Raw genomic sequence first — 16,097 nt, 5'->3', positions numbered from 1 at the left:
GTAAGGACACTGCTGGGTGACGTTCCTGCATTTCTATCAAGGGTCCTGAGGGAGGGCATTCCAGGGCAGTTAGGGGGCATTCCAGGGCAGTTAGGGGGCATTCCAGGGCAGTTAGTGGGGCATTCCAGGGCAGTTAGCAGGGCGTTCCAGGGCAGTTAGGGGGCATTCCAGGGCAGTTAGGAGGGCATTCCAGGGCTGTTAGGGGGCATTCCAGGGCAGTTAGGGGGCATTCCAGGGCAGTTAGTGGGGCATTCCAGGGCAGTTAGTGGGGCATTCCAGGGCAGTTAGTGGGGCATTCCAGGGCAGTTAGGAGGGCATTCCAGGGCTGTTAGGAGAACATTCCAGGGCAGTTAGCAGGGCGTTCCAGGGCAGTTAGGGGGCATTCCAGGGCAGTTAGTGGGGGCATTCCAGGGCAGTTAGTGGGGGCATTCCAGGGCAGTTAGTGGGGGCATTCCAGGGCTGTTAGGGGGGCATTCCAGGGCTGTTAGGGGGGCATTCCAGGGCTGTTAGGGGGGCATTCCAGGGCAGTTAGGGGGCATTCCAGGGCAGTTAGGGGGGCATTCCAGGGCAGTTAGGGGGGCATTCCAGGGCAGTTAGGGGGCATTCCAGGGCAGTTAGGGGGGCATTCCAGGGCTGTTAGGAGGGCATTCCAGGGCTGTTAGGGGAAATTCCAGGGCTGTTAAGGGGGCATTCCAGGGCTGTTAGGAGAACATTCCAGGGCAGTTAGGGGGGCATTCCAGGGCAGTTAGGAGGGCATTCCAGGGCTGTTAGGGGGCATTCCAGGGCTGTTAGGAGAACATTCCAGGGCAGTTAGGGGGGCATTCCAGGGCAGTTAGGGGGCATTCCAGGGCTGTTAGGAGGGCATTCCAGGGCTGTTAGGGGAAATTCCAGGGCTGTTAAGGGGGCATACCAGGGCTGTTAGGAGAACATTCCAGGACAGTTAGGGGGGCATACCAGGGCAGTTAGGAGAACATTCCAGGGCTGTATTTAGGAAGCGTCCACAGCTAGAGACCTCCTTTGGGTGAAGCTGCGGCACGTCTGTATGGTCCTGCACGTTGTGGACATTCTTGTACCCCTATTATGATGCTTGGTCCCCGGTACAAGCGCTGAAGTGTCCTCAGAGGGAGACAGTGACAAGATATGAGAATATGGTGGATGCTGTCTGTCCAGTTCTAGATCAGCTTCTCCCGCTAACACTCAGCGTTGCGCTGCAGAAAGTACCTTTGTAAAATATTCCTCAGACATGAATTTTCTGGATGATTTTAGGGCGTCACCTACCCTGCCTGCCATGGAATATGGAGCAAGTGGGCCCCGCCGTTAGAAAGGAGCAGATTGGTGACCACCTCGTTTTGTGGTAAATACCGTCCTTTTGCCCCTTACACTCAGCGAGTGGCTGCGGCAGTGATGAGACCGCTGAATCTTGTCTTCCCCAGGGTCCTACGCAGGAGCAGTGATTGCTATGCCTTTAGCTGGGATTCTAGTGCAATACACCGGGTGGCCGTCTGTCTTCTACGTGTACGGTAAGTGAGCGTGCGAGTGTTTTATATGTAAATGCATAGACGATGTACTTAGGCGTTACATAAATAATATTGCTTCTGGATTGAAGATTTGGGTTTACGGGGCCTATTAATTAAAGTGTCTACCTGCATGGTCCATACGGCAGCGGTTAGGAGGCAGGGCTCACTCACCAGAGGCCCAGGCTTTGTTAGGTGTGTAGGCCACACTTGGGTTTTGGAGAGAGTCTTGCACTGAAAAGGTCTCCTGTATGAGGGTAAGAGGAGGGATCAGGAAGGGAGGGGTAACGCATTGTACCTAGTGGGTGAGGGACACACCAGGTGGGTACCATATAAAACATCCTCGCATGCCACCTTGTGGCAAACATGCCAAGGTTTGCCAACCCCAGGGGTCAGATGTAAGGCCGGAGTTGGCCGGAGGTGCATTTTGCCAGACTAAGGGGGGTCATTCCGAGTTGATCGCTCGCTGGCTGGTTTTAGCAGCCGTGCAAACGCTATGCCGCCACCCACTGGGAGTGTATTTTAGCTTAGCAGAAGTGCGAACGCTTGTGCAGCCGAGCTCTGCAAAAACAGTGGGGGTCATTCCGAGTTGTGCGCTCGGTAAAAATCTTCGCATCGCAGCGATTTTCCGCTTAATGCGCATGCGCAATGTCCGCACTGCGACTGCGCCAAGTAAATTTGCTATGCAGTTAGGATTTTTACTCACGGCTTTTTCATCGTTCTGGCGATCGTAATGTGATTGACAGGAAATGGGTGTTACTGGGCGGAAACAGGCCGTTTTATGGGCGTGTGGGGAAAAACGCTACCGTTTCTGGGAAAAACGCAGGAGTGGCCGGAGAAACGGAGGAGTGTCTGGGCGAACGCTGGGTGTGTTTGTGACGTCAAACCAGGAACGACAAGCAGTGAAATGATCGCAGATGCCGAGTAAGTCTGAAGCTACTCAGAAACTGCTACGAGATGTGTAATCGCAATATTGCGAATACATCATTCGCAATTTTAAGATGCTAAGATTCACTCCCAGTAGGCGGCGGCTTAGCATGAGCAAATCTGCTAAAATCCGCTTGCGAGCGAACAACTCGGAATGACCCCCAGTTTGTGCAGTTTCTGAGTAGCTCTGAACCTACTCAGCGCTTGCGATCACTTCAGCCTATTCGTGTCCGGATTTGACGTTATACACCCGCCCAGCGAGCGCCCAGCCACGCCTGTGTTTTTTTCAGACACGCCTGCGTTTTTACAAACACTCCCTGAATACGGTCAGTTGACACCCAGAAACGCCCCCTTTCTGTCAATCTTCTTGCGGCCGCCAGTGCGACTGAAAACTTTGCTACAACCTGTGCACAACCACAACGGGCTTTGTGTCCGTACGACGCACGTGCGCATTGCGGCCCATACGCAGAAATGCCAATTTTTCACTTGATTGCTGCGCTGCGAAAATCGGCAGCGAGCGATCAACTCGGAATGACCACCTAAATTCGCTTTAAAAAAAAAAAAAAAAAAATTTAAAGCGGCAATCATTTCCAAGCATTGTTTGGCTTTGTAAATGGTTGCCGCTTTAAAAAAAAAAAAAAGGTCAGGGTTGAGTCGGCATCCCACACCTCTGGTCAACTTGGACGGCATTAATCTCGCCCCTGGTGTACGCTAAAAGTAATAAAACGCAAAATCTATTATATCTGCAGAAAAAGTACATGGAATATGGAGCAAGTGGGCCCCACCGTTAGAAAATCGTCAGCGAGTGAAAAAGTACACAGGCTTTGGATTCTGTTGAATCTTCTATCATCATCTATGTTGCCAGTCTCACCCGATGCCTAGGCGGGATTGGCCGTCTGTGCGGCTTCCCAGCCAGTGAGATTAGCGGCGCACAAGATAATTACTCCCCACAGAACATGTTCTATTTAAAACAGCACAATTCTGGCTGCACACATTTACAGTTCGGGTTAAGGTGATTTCATTAACGCACTTCTTGGAATAAGAACAGCAACACACATCCCGGAAACCAATTAAAAGACTTTATTGTGAGACATTTTGTTCTATGTCATTAAAATCTGAGAAAAACTGTCAGAAAGTGTCAAACAGAGAGAGGCCTGAATTAGCGGGGTCTTCGGCGCTACCTCAGACGCCGGTGACTGCCATATACTGTAGCACGGATTATAATATCCTACCTGACTAAAGGTGGATTCATTAAAGAAGACAGATCCGGTATCGGTGCTACTTTCTATTAGCCATTGTTACTAGAGTATTGGATAGTTCCTGCGGTAGACAGTTCATTTTGAATATAATAATATAGCGGCCACATAGTGCAAAGTCCCTGACCCAGAAAATGAAAATATTGACGTAAAGGATCTAGGATGAGCAAAAGTGATTTAGAGGAATCTAATACATACTTACCTACATTCTGGCTGCTCTCTGCGGGAGAGAGCAGCCAGGTCGTCTCAGAGGGCGGGCAGGGGAGGCTGTGACGTGGATGAAGGGGAGGGCCGGAGGTGGGGCGGGGCGGAGCGGGGGCGGAGTCACGATGACACTGCATTTAAGCCACGCCCCCGCTCTGTAATGCCGCGATCACCGGCATTACACTGCAGGGGGCGTGGCTATGATGACGCGATTCAGCAAGAATCGCGTCATCAACTGCCCGGACCGCCCACTTTACACACTACTTGGGCGGACGGGCAGGGGGACCCCGCTAATCGGGAGACTTGCCTGCTCTTCCGGGGGGCCGGGAGGGACACCCGATTTTCAGGAGCCTCCGGGCCATTCCGGGAGAGTAGGCAAGTATGATCTAATATTATACCCCTTTCACATGGCAAACCCAGGTCAGTTCCGGGATTTGAACACGGCTCCGACCCGGGTAAAAGACGTTCACATCGCTATATCGACCTGGGTTATTCCCGGGTTGGTGTCTTTTTGCTCAACCCGGGTCAGCCATGTTAAAACCAGTGTGATGTCATTTTAAAAGGACTTGATTGGTTCCCAGTTTTCTACAAGAAAGGGAGGGCGCTGGGGAACGCTCACAGTGTCGCAATCATGGCCGACAAAGCACATGTCTTGTTTCTTGAAGTGACTTCAACTTATTGACCACCTGCTGTTGAGACCTAATAAATCCAAATGCTGCGAGCATTTTACTGATGTTGCGATGTTGTCGCATCCCTGACTGTACCCGTTATCTGCCGACGTATTTCTTCTTCACCCCTGACCCGCAGCAACTCCCTGACTTCCTCATCACTCCAGTTCACCATGGCTAATGGGGTCCAAAGGAGTGCAGAACTAGGGGGTCATTCCGAGTTGTTCGCTCGCTAGCTACTTTTAGCAGCATTGCACACGCTAGGCCGCCGCCCTCTGGGAGTGTATCTTAGCTTAGCAGAATAGCGAACGAAAGATTAGCAGAACTGCTACTAAATAATTCCTTGCAGTTTCTGAGTAGCTCCAGACCTACTCCTAGATTGCGATCACCTCAGTCCGTTTAGTTCCTGGTTTGACGTCACAAACACGCCCTGCATTCGGCCAGCCACTCCCCCGTTTCCCCAGCCACTCCTGCGTTTTTACCTGGCACGCCTGCGTTTTTTAGCACACTCCCTGAAAACGGACAGTTTCCGCCCAGAAACGCCCCTTTCCTGTCAATCACACTACGATCAGCAGAGCGACTGAAAAGCGCCGCACGAACACCAGCAAATCTACTAAGTTTTGTGTTAAATAACTTAGAGCACGCGCTCTGTGTACCGTGCGCATTTAGCAACAAATCGCAGCATAGCGAAAATCGGCAACGAGCAAACAACTCGGAATGACCACCTAGGTCCAAACGAGTGCAGATTTCTTTCCAACCAGTAGCGGATCTTGTCACGGGCAAGCAGGACTTTTGCCCGGGCGCCGCCTTCTGGAGGGCGCCGGCGCCATCCGGAGGGTGCCGCACCATGGCAAGATCCGCTGCTGCTGTGCCCCCCGCTGCCCACTCTGTGTCGCTGCCCGCTGTGAAGGGAAACTAGACGCTACGCGTCTAGTTTCCCTTCGTGGAGAGGACCTTTACTGTAATGATGTGCCGTGCGCGTTGATGTCATCGCGCACTGCACAGTAAAGGTCCTCTCCATGAAAGGAACAAGGGCCCTCATTCCGAGTTGTTCGCTCGGTATTTTTCATCGCATCGCAGTGAAAATCCGCTTAGTACGCATGCGCAATGTTCGCACTGCGACTGCGCCAAGTAACTTTACTATGAAGAAAGTATTTTTACTCACGGCTTTTTCTTCGCTCCGGCGAACGTAATGTGATTGACAGGAAATGGGTGTTACTGGGCGGAAACACGGCGTTTCAGGGGCGTGTGGCTGAAAACGCTACCGTTTCCGGAAAAAACGCAGGAGTGGCCGGAGAAACGGTGGGAGTGCCTGGGCGAACGCTGGGTGTGTTTGTGACGTCAACCAGGAACGACAAGCACTGAAATGATCGCACAGGCAGAGTAAGTCTGAAGCTACTCTGAAACTGCTAAGTAGTTAGTAATCGCAATATTGCGAATACATCGGTCGCAATTTTAAGAAGCTAAGATTCACTCCCAGTAGGCGTAGGCTTAGCGTGTGTAACTCTGCTAAATTCGCCTTGCGACCGATCAACTCGGAATGAGGGCCAAGACGCGTAGCATCTAGTTTTCCTTCGTGGAGAGGACCTTTTACTGTGAGGTGCGCGATGATGTCATCGCGCACCGCACATCATTTCAGTGGCGCTACTACTGTACAGGGGGCGTAACTGACCACACCCCCTGTATGATGCCATGCCCCTATTGCCGCCCGGGGGGCGCAAAAAGCCCCTGAACCGGCCCTGTTTCCAACACTTGTGCTCACAGTGCAGTACAGTAAACAGACCTCAGCTGACTGGAAACAACCAATCAGCGCTATATCTTCAGAGGTGGGTCAAATATCTCGGACGTAAACCATTTTACTGCACAATAATCCGGGTCCGACACGAGTTCAACCCTTCTTTTAACCCGGGTTGGACATCCCGATATTAAGATTTTCAGTTTGGCGCTTTCACACCGCACCTCGACCCGAGTCGACTCGGCAACAACCCGGTAAAAAGACGGGTTATTTTGGCGATGTGAAAGGGGTAGTATTTCTATCTCTGCTAAAAGTTGACTAATAAATAAAATGTATAAGATCCTGGTAACCGTGTAATAACATTATATCCATGTGTAGGTAGTTTCGGTCTTGTTTGGTACGTCTTCTGGATTCTGGTGTCCTACGAGAGCCCAGCTACGCACCCAACCATCACAGAGGAGGAACGCACTTACATTGAAGAAAGCATTGGCGAGAGCGCTAACCTCATGGGGGCACTTGAAGTAAGATATCTAATATATATATATATATATATATATATATATATATATATATTTTACACGTCTGACCTCGTTTTCTAACTTTCAAACCCCATTGCACATTTACTGACTTGCTGTAGGGCATACTGTAGGGACTAATTTCTATTTGTAAGCAAAGCAAAAAAGCAAGCAGCTGGGCAAAGGGGCTGATTCAGGTTGGATCGCAATAAGCCATAAGCGATCCAACCGCAAAAATTACAAAAAGGAAGCGATCATCCTGCGCATTCGCCCGCATTTTCTGCAGGGGGGCACAGAAAATATGAACGCCTCTGCCTGTCAATCCTAGGCGGAGATGTAGCGTTGCGGGGGGGGGGGTGGTGCCGGCGAAACGGGTGCGGCCTTGTGGAGACGGGGGATGTGGGCTTGGTTGCGGCGGCTGAGTGTGAGGACACGCAGCCACAGCGACCACACCCATGTGAAAGAAAGATGGCGGCAGGCAGGAGGCAACCTTTATTTGTACGGTGAAGCAGAAATTGCGATGCGATCGCAATTTCTGCTTCATCAAGGGAGATAGGGGCAGTCAGCATGCTGGTCGGTCTTAACCTGCGATGGGCGGACCCCAGCGTGCGTTCACATGGATTGCAAATTCTGCTACTTAGCAGAATTTGCAATCCAAACTGAATCAGGCCCAAAACCATTGTGCAGTGCAGGTGGGGCAGATGTAACATGTGCAGAGAGAGTTAGACTTGGGTGGGGTGTGTACAACCTGAAATCTAAATTGCAGTGTAATAATAAAGCTGTCTAACATGCGTGGGCTACATGCAAAAGCAGTCACTATTTACCCTGCACAGAAACAATGGGGGTCATTCCGACCCGTTCGCGGTTTATCGCTGCAGAAAACGCATGCGCGGTGGCTGCAATGCGCGTACACGACGTTGCCCGGCGTCAGGGGTCGCCGGGTTACGTCGCGTCCTACAATGGAAGCGGTCGCAGAGCCCGACCGCAAAGAAGATTGACAAGAAGAAGGCGTACCTAGGCGGAACCTGACCGTTGAAGACCGTTTTCGGGGCGTGGAGAAGAAAACGCAGGCGTGTCCAGCAGAACGGAGGGCGGACGTCTGACGTCAAAGCCGGCTCTAGCATCACAGAGATCGTCGCAGAGGGTAAGTATGTCCAGGGCTGGTCTTCTTCTGCTTGAAATTTTTTTAGCTTAGCAGGGCTGCACAAGCGATCGCACGCTGCTGAGCTAAAATACACTCCCCCATAGGCGTGGGCGAGTTGATCGCAGCAGCAGCAAAAAGTTGCTGGCTGCGATCAACTCGGAATGACCACCCATGTACTTGCACCTTGCATGGCAGCATGGTTAGTTCCAGACACAAAGTAACTTGCTTTTTTATATTTACTTACAAATCTGAATTGGGCCCGGAAAGCACAAAATGTCCCCGGAATCAAAGTCGCCGCAGCGGACAGAACGTCAATGATGCTGAAATAATTGTCAGATGGGTGTAACCAGCAGCTTGTGGCTTGCCTTGCAGAAATTCAAGACTCCTTGGAAAAAATTCTTTACCTCGATGCCTGTCTATGCAATTATAGTGGCAAATTTCTGCCGCAGTTGGACGTTCTACCTGCTACTCATCAGCCAGCCGGCGTACTTTGAGGAGGTCTTTGGGTTTGAGATCAGCAAGGTAATTTAAATGTCTCTTTTTGTGTAAGTACAGAAGGCCGGATGGCGTGACAGACATCTCTTATCAAGGGTCACGGGATGTCATTGCAACACTTATAAAGCCAACAATAAGAACTAGGATACCTGTCGAAGACGGTGTGCCGACACACTGATTAAAGGATTATAACCGTATCGGCTTTAGAACTTGAAACCTTATACTTTATCATCATGTTTAAAGTTCTAAAACGGACACTGTTGAACGACTTTAGATCACATTATTAGTGTGTCGGCAAATCCCCGTTCTTATTGTCGACATTCTGAACGGGGATAATATACACTGAACCCTACTTTTTGCTCTCAGTGTTTGTGCTTTGTGCCAGGTGGGGATGCTGTCCGCGCTGCCGCATCTGGTCATGACGATTATCGTGCCAATTGGTGGGCAGATTGCCGACTTTCTACGCAGCAAAAATATTCTGGCCACGACGACTGTTAGAAAAATAATGAACTGTGGCGGTAAGTGACGCGGCTACTGGCAAGGCTTTATGGGTTTGTGTCTACTGAGATTTTAAGATGCCCATATGGTACAATGGACGCCCAGTGTGGCATAAAACATGGCCAACCAAACCGCTTACTGTGTGTGCAAGATGTCCAGATGTCACGTGAGTCCCGGTAACGATGGGCTTTCATTGAGGAACATCCTTTAGTGTAACCGTTGAGATGGATTTGACCTATTTCGGCAGTCTACAGGGATGATCACAGATTCATTTTCCAATCTAACACCTTATTGATTAATTCTGTTGCTCAGATTCAATTCTTAGTCTGTAGTGACTCCCAGCGGGATTACCGGCCGGTGTGGAGTGGATGACGGCCCCTGATTCTGGAGATTCGTGATTTGAGTGACAGGAGTGTAATTTTACTTTTTCCATGATGCCTTCATGGATAGAGTGACTTGCGCGAAGGGGAAGGTGCTGAGGCTGCATGGCTGACCTCCTGTATGTTCATTGGTCATAGGTCCTCCAGGGACCTTCCCCCCTTTTCCTGTATTCCCGCTATGTTTTGAAAAAGAATAAAGACAAATTATTAAAAAAACAAAACAACTACAGTATTTACCGGGAGTGGCGTCTTCAGCTTGGTTGTTATCTTGCAGTGTAAAGTATATGGATGCAGCTTGTTACATGATGGTTATCAGAGTTGAAGCAGAAACAGATCATGTTGCCTGGTTTTTATCAAAGGTGAAATGGGAACTGCTTGTGCTGCCTAGCTGTAGTTAGCAATGCTTGTGCTGCCTAGCTATAGTTAGCAATGCTTGTGCTGCCTAGCTATAGTTAGCAATGCTTGTGCTGCCTAGCTATAGTTAGCAATGCTTGTGCTGCCTAGCTGTAGATAGCAATGCTTGTGCTGCCTAGCTGTAGATAGCAATGCTTGTGCTGCCTAGCTATAGTTAGCAATGCTTGTGCTGCCTAGCTGTAGATAGCAATGCTTGTGCTGCCTAGCTATAGTTAGCAATGCTTGTGCTGCCTAGCTGTAGATAGCAATGCTTGTGCTGCCTAGCTGTAGTTAGCAATGCTTGTGCTGCATAGCTGTAGTTAGCAATGCTTGTGCTGCCTAGCTATAGTTAGCAATGCTTGTGCTGCCTAGCTGTAGATAGCAATGCTTGTGCTGCCTAGCTGTAGTTAGCAATGCTTGTGCTGCATAGCTGTAGTTAGCAATGCTTGTGCTGCCTAGCTATAGTTAGCAATGCTTGTGCTGCCTAGCTATAGTTAGCAATGCTTGTGCTGCCTATCTGTAGTTAGCAATGCTTGTGCTGTCTAGCTGTAGTTAGCAATGCTTGTGCTGCCTAGCTGTAGTTACCAATGCTTGTGCTGTCTATCTGTAGTTAACAATGCTTGTGCTGCCTAGCTGTAGATAGCAATGCTTGTGCTGCCTAGCTGTAGATAGCAATGCTTGAGCTGCCTAGCTGTAGATAGCAGTCACAGGCGTAGCTAGGGTTTTCGGAGCCCAGGGCAAGATGGAAAATGGCGCACCCCCCAAAACAAATAAAAATAAAAACACAAAAAGAAGGATGTGCGCGCGCCGAAGGATGTGTGCGCCGAAAAATAGGCGTGACCACACTCCAGAAGGGGTGTGGTCACGCTCCAGAAGGGGTGTGGCCACTGAAAATGGCCCACGGTGCCAGTTACATTGCCCCACAGTGCCACATACAATGCCCCACAGTGCCGGATACATGCCCCACAGTGCCAGTTACATTGCCCCACAGTGCCGGATACATGCCCCACTCAGTGCCAGATACATGCCCCACAGTGCCAGTACCATTGCCCCACTGTGCCAGTTACATTGCCCCACTGTGCCAGATACATTGCCCCACTCAGTGCCAGATACATGCCCCACAGTGCCAGTTACATTGCCCCACAATGCCAGTTACATTGCCCCACTGTGCCAGTTACATTGCCCCACTGTGCCAGTTACATTGCCCCACAGTGCCAGATACATGCCCCACAGTGCCAGCCCCCACTCAGTGCCAGTTACATGCCCCATTTGGTGCCAGATACATGCCCCACTGTGCCGCCCCCGACCCCCACTCCCCCCCCCCCCCCGCCGCCTTGTTGTTGATATGTGAGGGGAGGAGAGCGCAGCGCCTCTCCGTCCCCTCACCGCTCCAGGTCTCCGGCGGCTGTCTGGCGCCGGTTCGCTGGCCAATCAGAGCTCGTGGACCGGCAGCCAATCAGGAGCCGGTCCGCAAGCTCTGATTGGCTAACGCCGGAGACCGGACACAGCAGTGCTGCTAGTGCTGGCAGCGGCGGTGAGGGGAGGGAGAGACGCTGCGCTCTCCTCCCCTCACATTTAGGGTTGACGGGGGCGAGTGGAGCATGATGCCCTGGCCGCCGGCGGCGCCCCCCTCTCCTGGGCCTGCCAAGGCGCCCAGGACACGTGCCCCACTCGCCCTACCCTAGATACGCCTCTGATAGCAGTGCTTGTGCTACATAGCTGTAGATAGCAATGCTTGTGCTGCCTAGCTGTAGTTAGCAATGCTTGTGCTGCCTAGCTGTAGATAGCAGTGCTTGTGCTGCCTAGCTGTAGTTAGCAATGATTGTGCTGCCTAGCTGTAGTTAGCAATGCTTGTGCTGCCTAGCTGTAGTTAGCAATGCTTGTGCTGCCTAGCTGTAGTTAGCAATGATTGTGCTGCCTAGCTGTAGTTAGCAATGATTGTGCTGCCTAGCTGTAGTTAGCAATGCTTGTGCTGCCTAGCTGTAGTTAGCAATGCTTGTGCTGCCTAGCTGTAGTTAGCAATGCTTGTGCTGCATAGCTGTAGTTAGCAATGCTTGTGCTGCATAGCTGTAGTTAGCAATGCTTGTGCTGCATATCTGTAGGTAGCAATGCTTGTGTTGCCTAGCTGTAGGTAGCAATGCTTGTGTTGCCTAGCTGTAGTTAGCAATGCTTGTGCTGCATATCTGTAGGTAGCAATGCTTGTGTTGCCTAGCTGTAGGTAGCAATGCTTGTGCTGTCTAGCTGTAGTTAGCAATGCTTGTGCTGCATATCTGTAGGTAGCAATGCTTGTGTTGCCTAGCTGTAGGTAGCAATGCTTGTGTTGCCTAGCTGTAGATAGCAATGCTTGTGCTGCCTAGCTGTAGTTAGCAATGCTTGTGTTACCTAGCTGTAGTTAGCAATGCTTGTGCTGCCTAGCTGTAGATAGCAGTGCTTGTGCTGCCTAGCTGTAGTTAGCAATGATTGTGCTGCCTAGATGTAGTTAGCGATGCTTGTGCTGCCTAGCTGTAGTTAGCGATGCTTGTGCTGCCTAGCTGTAGTTAGCGATGCTTGTGCTGCCTAGATGTAGTTAGCGATGCTTGTGCTGCCTAGCTGTAGTTAGCAATGCTTGTGCTGCCTAGCTGTAGATAGCAGTGCTTGTGCTGTCTAGCTGTAGTTAGCAATGATTGTGCTGCCTAGCTGTAGTTAGCGATGCTTGTGCTGCCTAGCTGTAGTTAGCGATGCTTGTGCTGCCTAGCTGTAGTTAGCGATGCTTGTGCTGCATAGCTGTAGTTAGCAATGCTTGTGCTGCATAGCTGTAGATAGCAATGCTTGTGCTGTCTAGCTGTAGTTAGCAATGCTTGTGTTGCCTAGCTGTAGATAGCAATGCTTGTGCTGCCTAGCTGTAGATAGCAATGCTTGTGCTGTCTAGCTGTAGTTAGCAATGCTTGTGCTGTCTATCTATAGTTAGCAATGCTTGTGCTGCCTAGCTGTAGATAGCAATGCTTGTGCTGTCTAGCTGTAGATAGCAATGCTTGTGCTGTCTAGCTGTAGTTAGCAATGCTTGTGCTGTCTAGCTGTAGATAGCAATGCTTGTGCTGCCTAGCTGTAGATAGCAATGCTTGTGCTGCCTAGCTGTAGGTAGCAATGCTTGTTTTATATACAGTTACAGTAGCTGCAGGCTGCTTGATGTCAGAAACCAAGTGATGAGGAGTTGGCCAATGCCTTGTGTTCTCTAGCTGTAATACGACAGACACTTGTGTGGACGTTTTCCCTCTTGAGTGCTATATTATGCCGAGAAGTATATACAGTAAATTACATTTTGGGATGTACTGGAGCCGAAGATTGAAGGAAATATCACTTTTATCCATTCTCATGCTGTGTTCCAGGATTTGGGATGGAGGCGACGCTCCTTCTCGTGGTTGGATATTCTCACAGTAAGGGGGTGGCCATATCGTTCCTTGTACTCGCCGTAGGGTTCAGCGGATTTGCCATTTCAGGTAAAATTTTTATTTCTTACATCATTTTATTTTCAATAAGACAGACGCATATATGCCTGAGAAAGCCGCATTATCTGCGGGAGGTGCAAACAGCGATGATAATGATGATGATATCATTTTCCAGCACTATAGAACTCCTTGTGATTGGCTGTTTGGGAACACGCCACTGAGGCTGATTGGTGCTTTCTGTGTCACACTGAGCAAAGGGAAGTTATTGATGCACAGGTGCAAACTTCATTTAAAAATTACAGGGAGAGATCCAACCGCCACCAGCTCAGACCTGGAAACTCCCCGTGCAGCGAGAATCAGCCCTAATAATGTGACTTCTATACCCTTTTATCTTACTTCAATTATGTATCTCCTCCAAATAAAGTCTACTTTGTGCGCTGGTCTGTAAACTTTGGCGCATTCTCCATAATATGCCAGCAACGCAACTGGGGCCAGTCCGGTTTTGCTCCTCCAAAAACACTGCCATCTTGTTTCACAGATTCCACTTCAGTCAAAATCTAGGTAGACACTCTTCCACAGAGTCACGCTGCACCACCAAAGAGCCTTTCGCATGCGCAAGCCCAGGTTTCACTTCGTACACCAGATCCAGTACATTTATGTATAGACCAGTGGTTCTCAAACTTTTTTGAATCACGGTGTCCTAGAGTCTCAGAATTTTTTTCATGGCAGACCTAGGTCAAAAGTTTCTTACTGAATAATTTAGAAATACATTTTAAATCATGTATATTGTGTTTATATATCATCCTTAGGGTCAGTTATGTGATGAGGGACAATACTTGCTTCTGTTTGTCCACATATGTTATGATTGACAGCCACCACTAGTTTTGCCTATTACCTCGACCATAAATAATTTGAATAGGTCCTGGACCATCAATCCAAGGCACCCCTGCAAGTGTCCCGAGGCACCCCAGGGTGCCACGGCACACAGATTGAGAACCACTGGTATATGTACATGTGACTCTACAGACTATGCAGCAATATAAAAGAATGAAAAAAAAAGTAGACACAAAATGTTTGGAAAAAATACAAACGAGGAAGATATTGTTCATTGAGCAGAACAAAATGACATTCTGGAATACATCTAATGATGAACATACTGAACACGGAAGCCTCAGATCTCAGCGGCTCTTGCTGTCCCATTGGAGCCACATCCTGGCATCCTCCGGGTATAGAAGAAGACAGGAGTTTCCACTTCTAGCGCAAGAAATCTGGAGTGTAGTACCAAGGGAAGCGCCATTTTCCAACGTCATGAGATATTCTGTGTTCCCCTTACTCATGAGGTTGATGACATGTTTTACTCAAATCAGGAAGAAATCTGCGGGGGCTCAGCCAATAAACTAGAAGTAATACCCCATTTCTCTACCGCTACCAATCACCCTTCACTTCTGTTATCCTTGTACTGTGTTGCGCTTGCAGCAACTTCATATAGAGATATGGCGCAAGGGAGATTGCGTTACAGTGTAAGCGTGTCTGCATAGTGACCATTGCGTTTGTCCGCCTGACAATGCCGGCGACATTAAACTCTACAATATTATACAATAAAACAATGAGGTGGTGGATCAAAGGCGATAACAAAATGAATAAATAAATGAAATAAAACAATATACGTCACGTATAAGGTGTCCTTTCCTGATTGATCACTTTTTGAAACGTCTCACAAAATCCAGATGATAAACATGAAAAAAAGAAAATGATACACATATATGGGTGGTATTGCTTTGGAATAATTGTTTAGTCCATAGGTGTCCAGAAAAAGAAAGCCTAATGTGCCGGGATGTTTTTGATAGAAGATGAGGACAGTGTCTCGCCACCATTCAATTATACTCGTAAACGTACCGAAACTCACATAAAATAGGATGGGGACAGGTGTATAAAGGTATCTTTTGAAGATCTATCCCACGTGATGTAAGGCAATGCGTAAATAACAGATGACGTACCCCACTTACTTTAGGAGGGGGATTGTTCCCACGTATCAAGGTTTCTTTTAAGCCAGGACCAGAAACAACGTCCAAAATACTTCAAAGCGGTTTATTTGAAAGAATGTCCATAAAAACATGCTATAAATAAAAACTGGTAAAACCTCACTGCCTGATATCACCAACGGCGTTTCGACCTCTTGGGTCTTTTTCAAGGTGTGGATCCAGGCAGTGATAACTTGAAAAAGACCCAAGAGGTCGAAACGCCGTTGGTGATATCAGGCAGTGAGTTTTTACCAGTTTTTATTTATAGCATGTTTTTATATTAGATATTTTGTTACTTTTCATGTGATATCACTTTTTGGTAGTATACTTAGCATGATAGCACTGGTGTAAAACCGGATTACATCAGTTGCCCTGTCTAAATACATCAGACCTGCATGCCCTCTATATTAACCAGAGAGTTGAAAAACAACATAGAAAAGTACCCGATTGCTGTTTTTATGGACATTCTTTCAAATAAACCGCTTTGAAGTATTTTGGTTAATATAGAGGGCATGCAGGTCTGATGTATTTAGACAGGGCAACTGATGTAATCCGGTTTTACACCAGTGCTATCATGCTAAGTATACTACCAAAAAGTGATATCACATGAAAAGTAACAAAATATCTAATATAAAAACATGCTATAAATAAAAACTGGTAAAAACTCACTGCCTGATATCACCAACGGCGTTTCGACCTCTTGGGTCTTTTTCAAGTTATCACTGCCTGGATCCACACCTTGAAAAAGACCCAAGAGGTCGAAACGCCGTTGGTGATATCAGGCAGTGAGTTTTTACCAGTTTTTATTTATAGCATGTTTTTATGGACATTCTTTCAAATAAACCGCTTTGAAGTATTTTGGACGTTGTTTCTGGTCCTGGCTTAAAAGAAACCTTGATACGTGGGAACAATCCCCCTCCTA

At 48.6% G+C, this 16,097-nt stretch overlaps 1 protein-coding gene across 1 annotated transcript in view; it reads left to right on the top strand.

Moving 5' to 3' along the window:
* SLC17A6 (solute carrier family 17 member 6) overlaps positions 1–16,097 on the top strand; it is a 57,933-nt gene that overhangs the window by 30,989 nt on the left and 10,847 nt on the right. Inside the window, exons 6-11 of the mRNA XM_063946365.1 lie at positions 1,267–1,354; positions 1,434–1,520; positions 6,683–6,825; positions 8,336–8,485; positions 8,844–8,976; positions 13,095–13,205. Of these exons, the coding sequence (XP_063802435.1) occupies positions 1,267–1,354; positions 1,434–1,520; positions 6,683–6,825; positions 8,336–8,485; positions 8,844–8,976; positions 13,095–13,205 (712 nt within the window). The remainder of the gene's footprint in view (positions 1–1,266; positions 1,355–1,433; positions 1,521–6,682; positions 6,826–8,335; positions 8,486–8,843; positions 8,977–13,094; positions 13,206–16,097) is intronic.

The sequence above is a fragment of the Pseudophryne corroboree genome, chromosome 11, assembly GCF_028390025.1.
Source record: "Pseudophryne corroboree isolate aPseCor3 chromosome 11, aPseCor3.hap2, whole genome shotgun sequence".
Classification (NCBI taxonomy): Eukaryota; Metazoa; Chordata; class Amphibia; order Anura; family Myobatrachidae; genus Pseudophryne; species Pseudophryne corroboree.
This window is presented reverse-complemented; position numbering and strand designations above follow the sequence as displayed.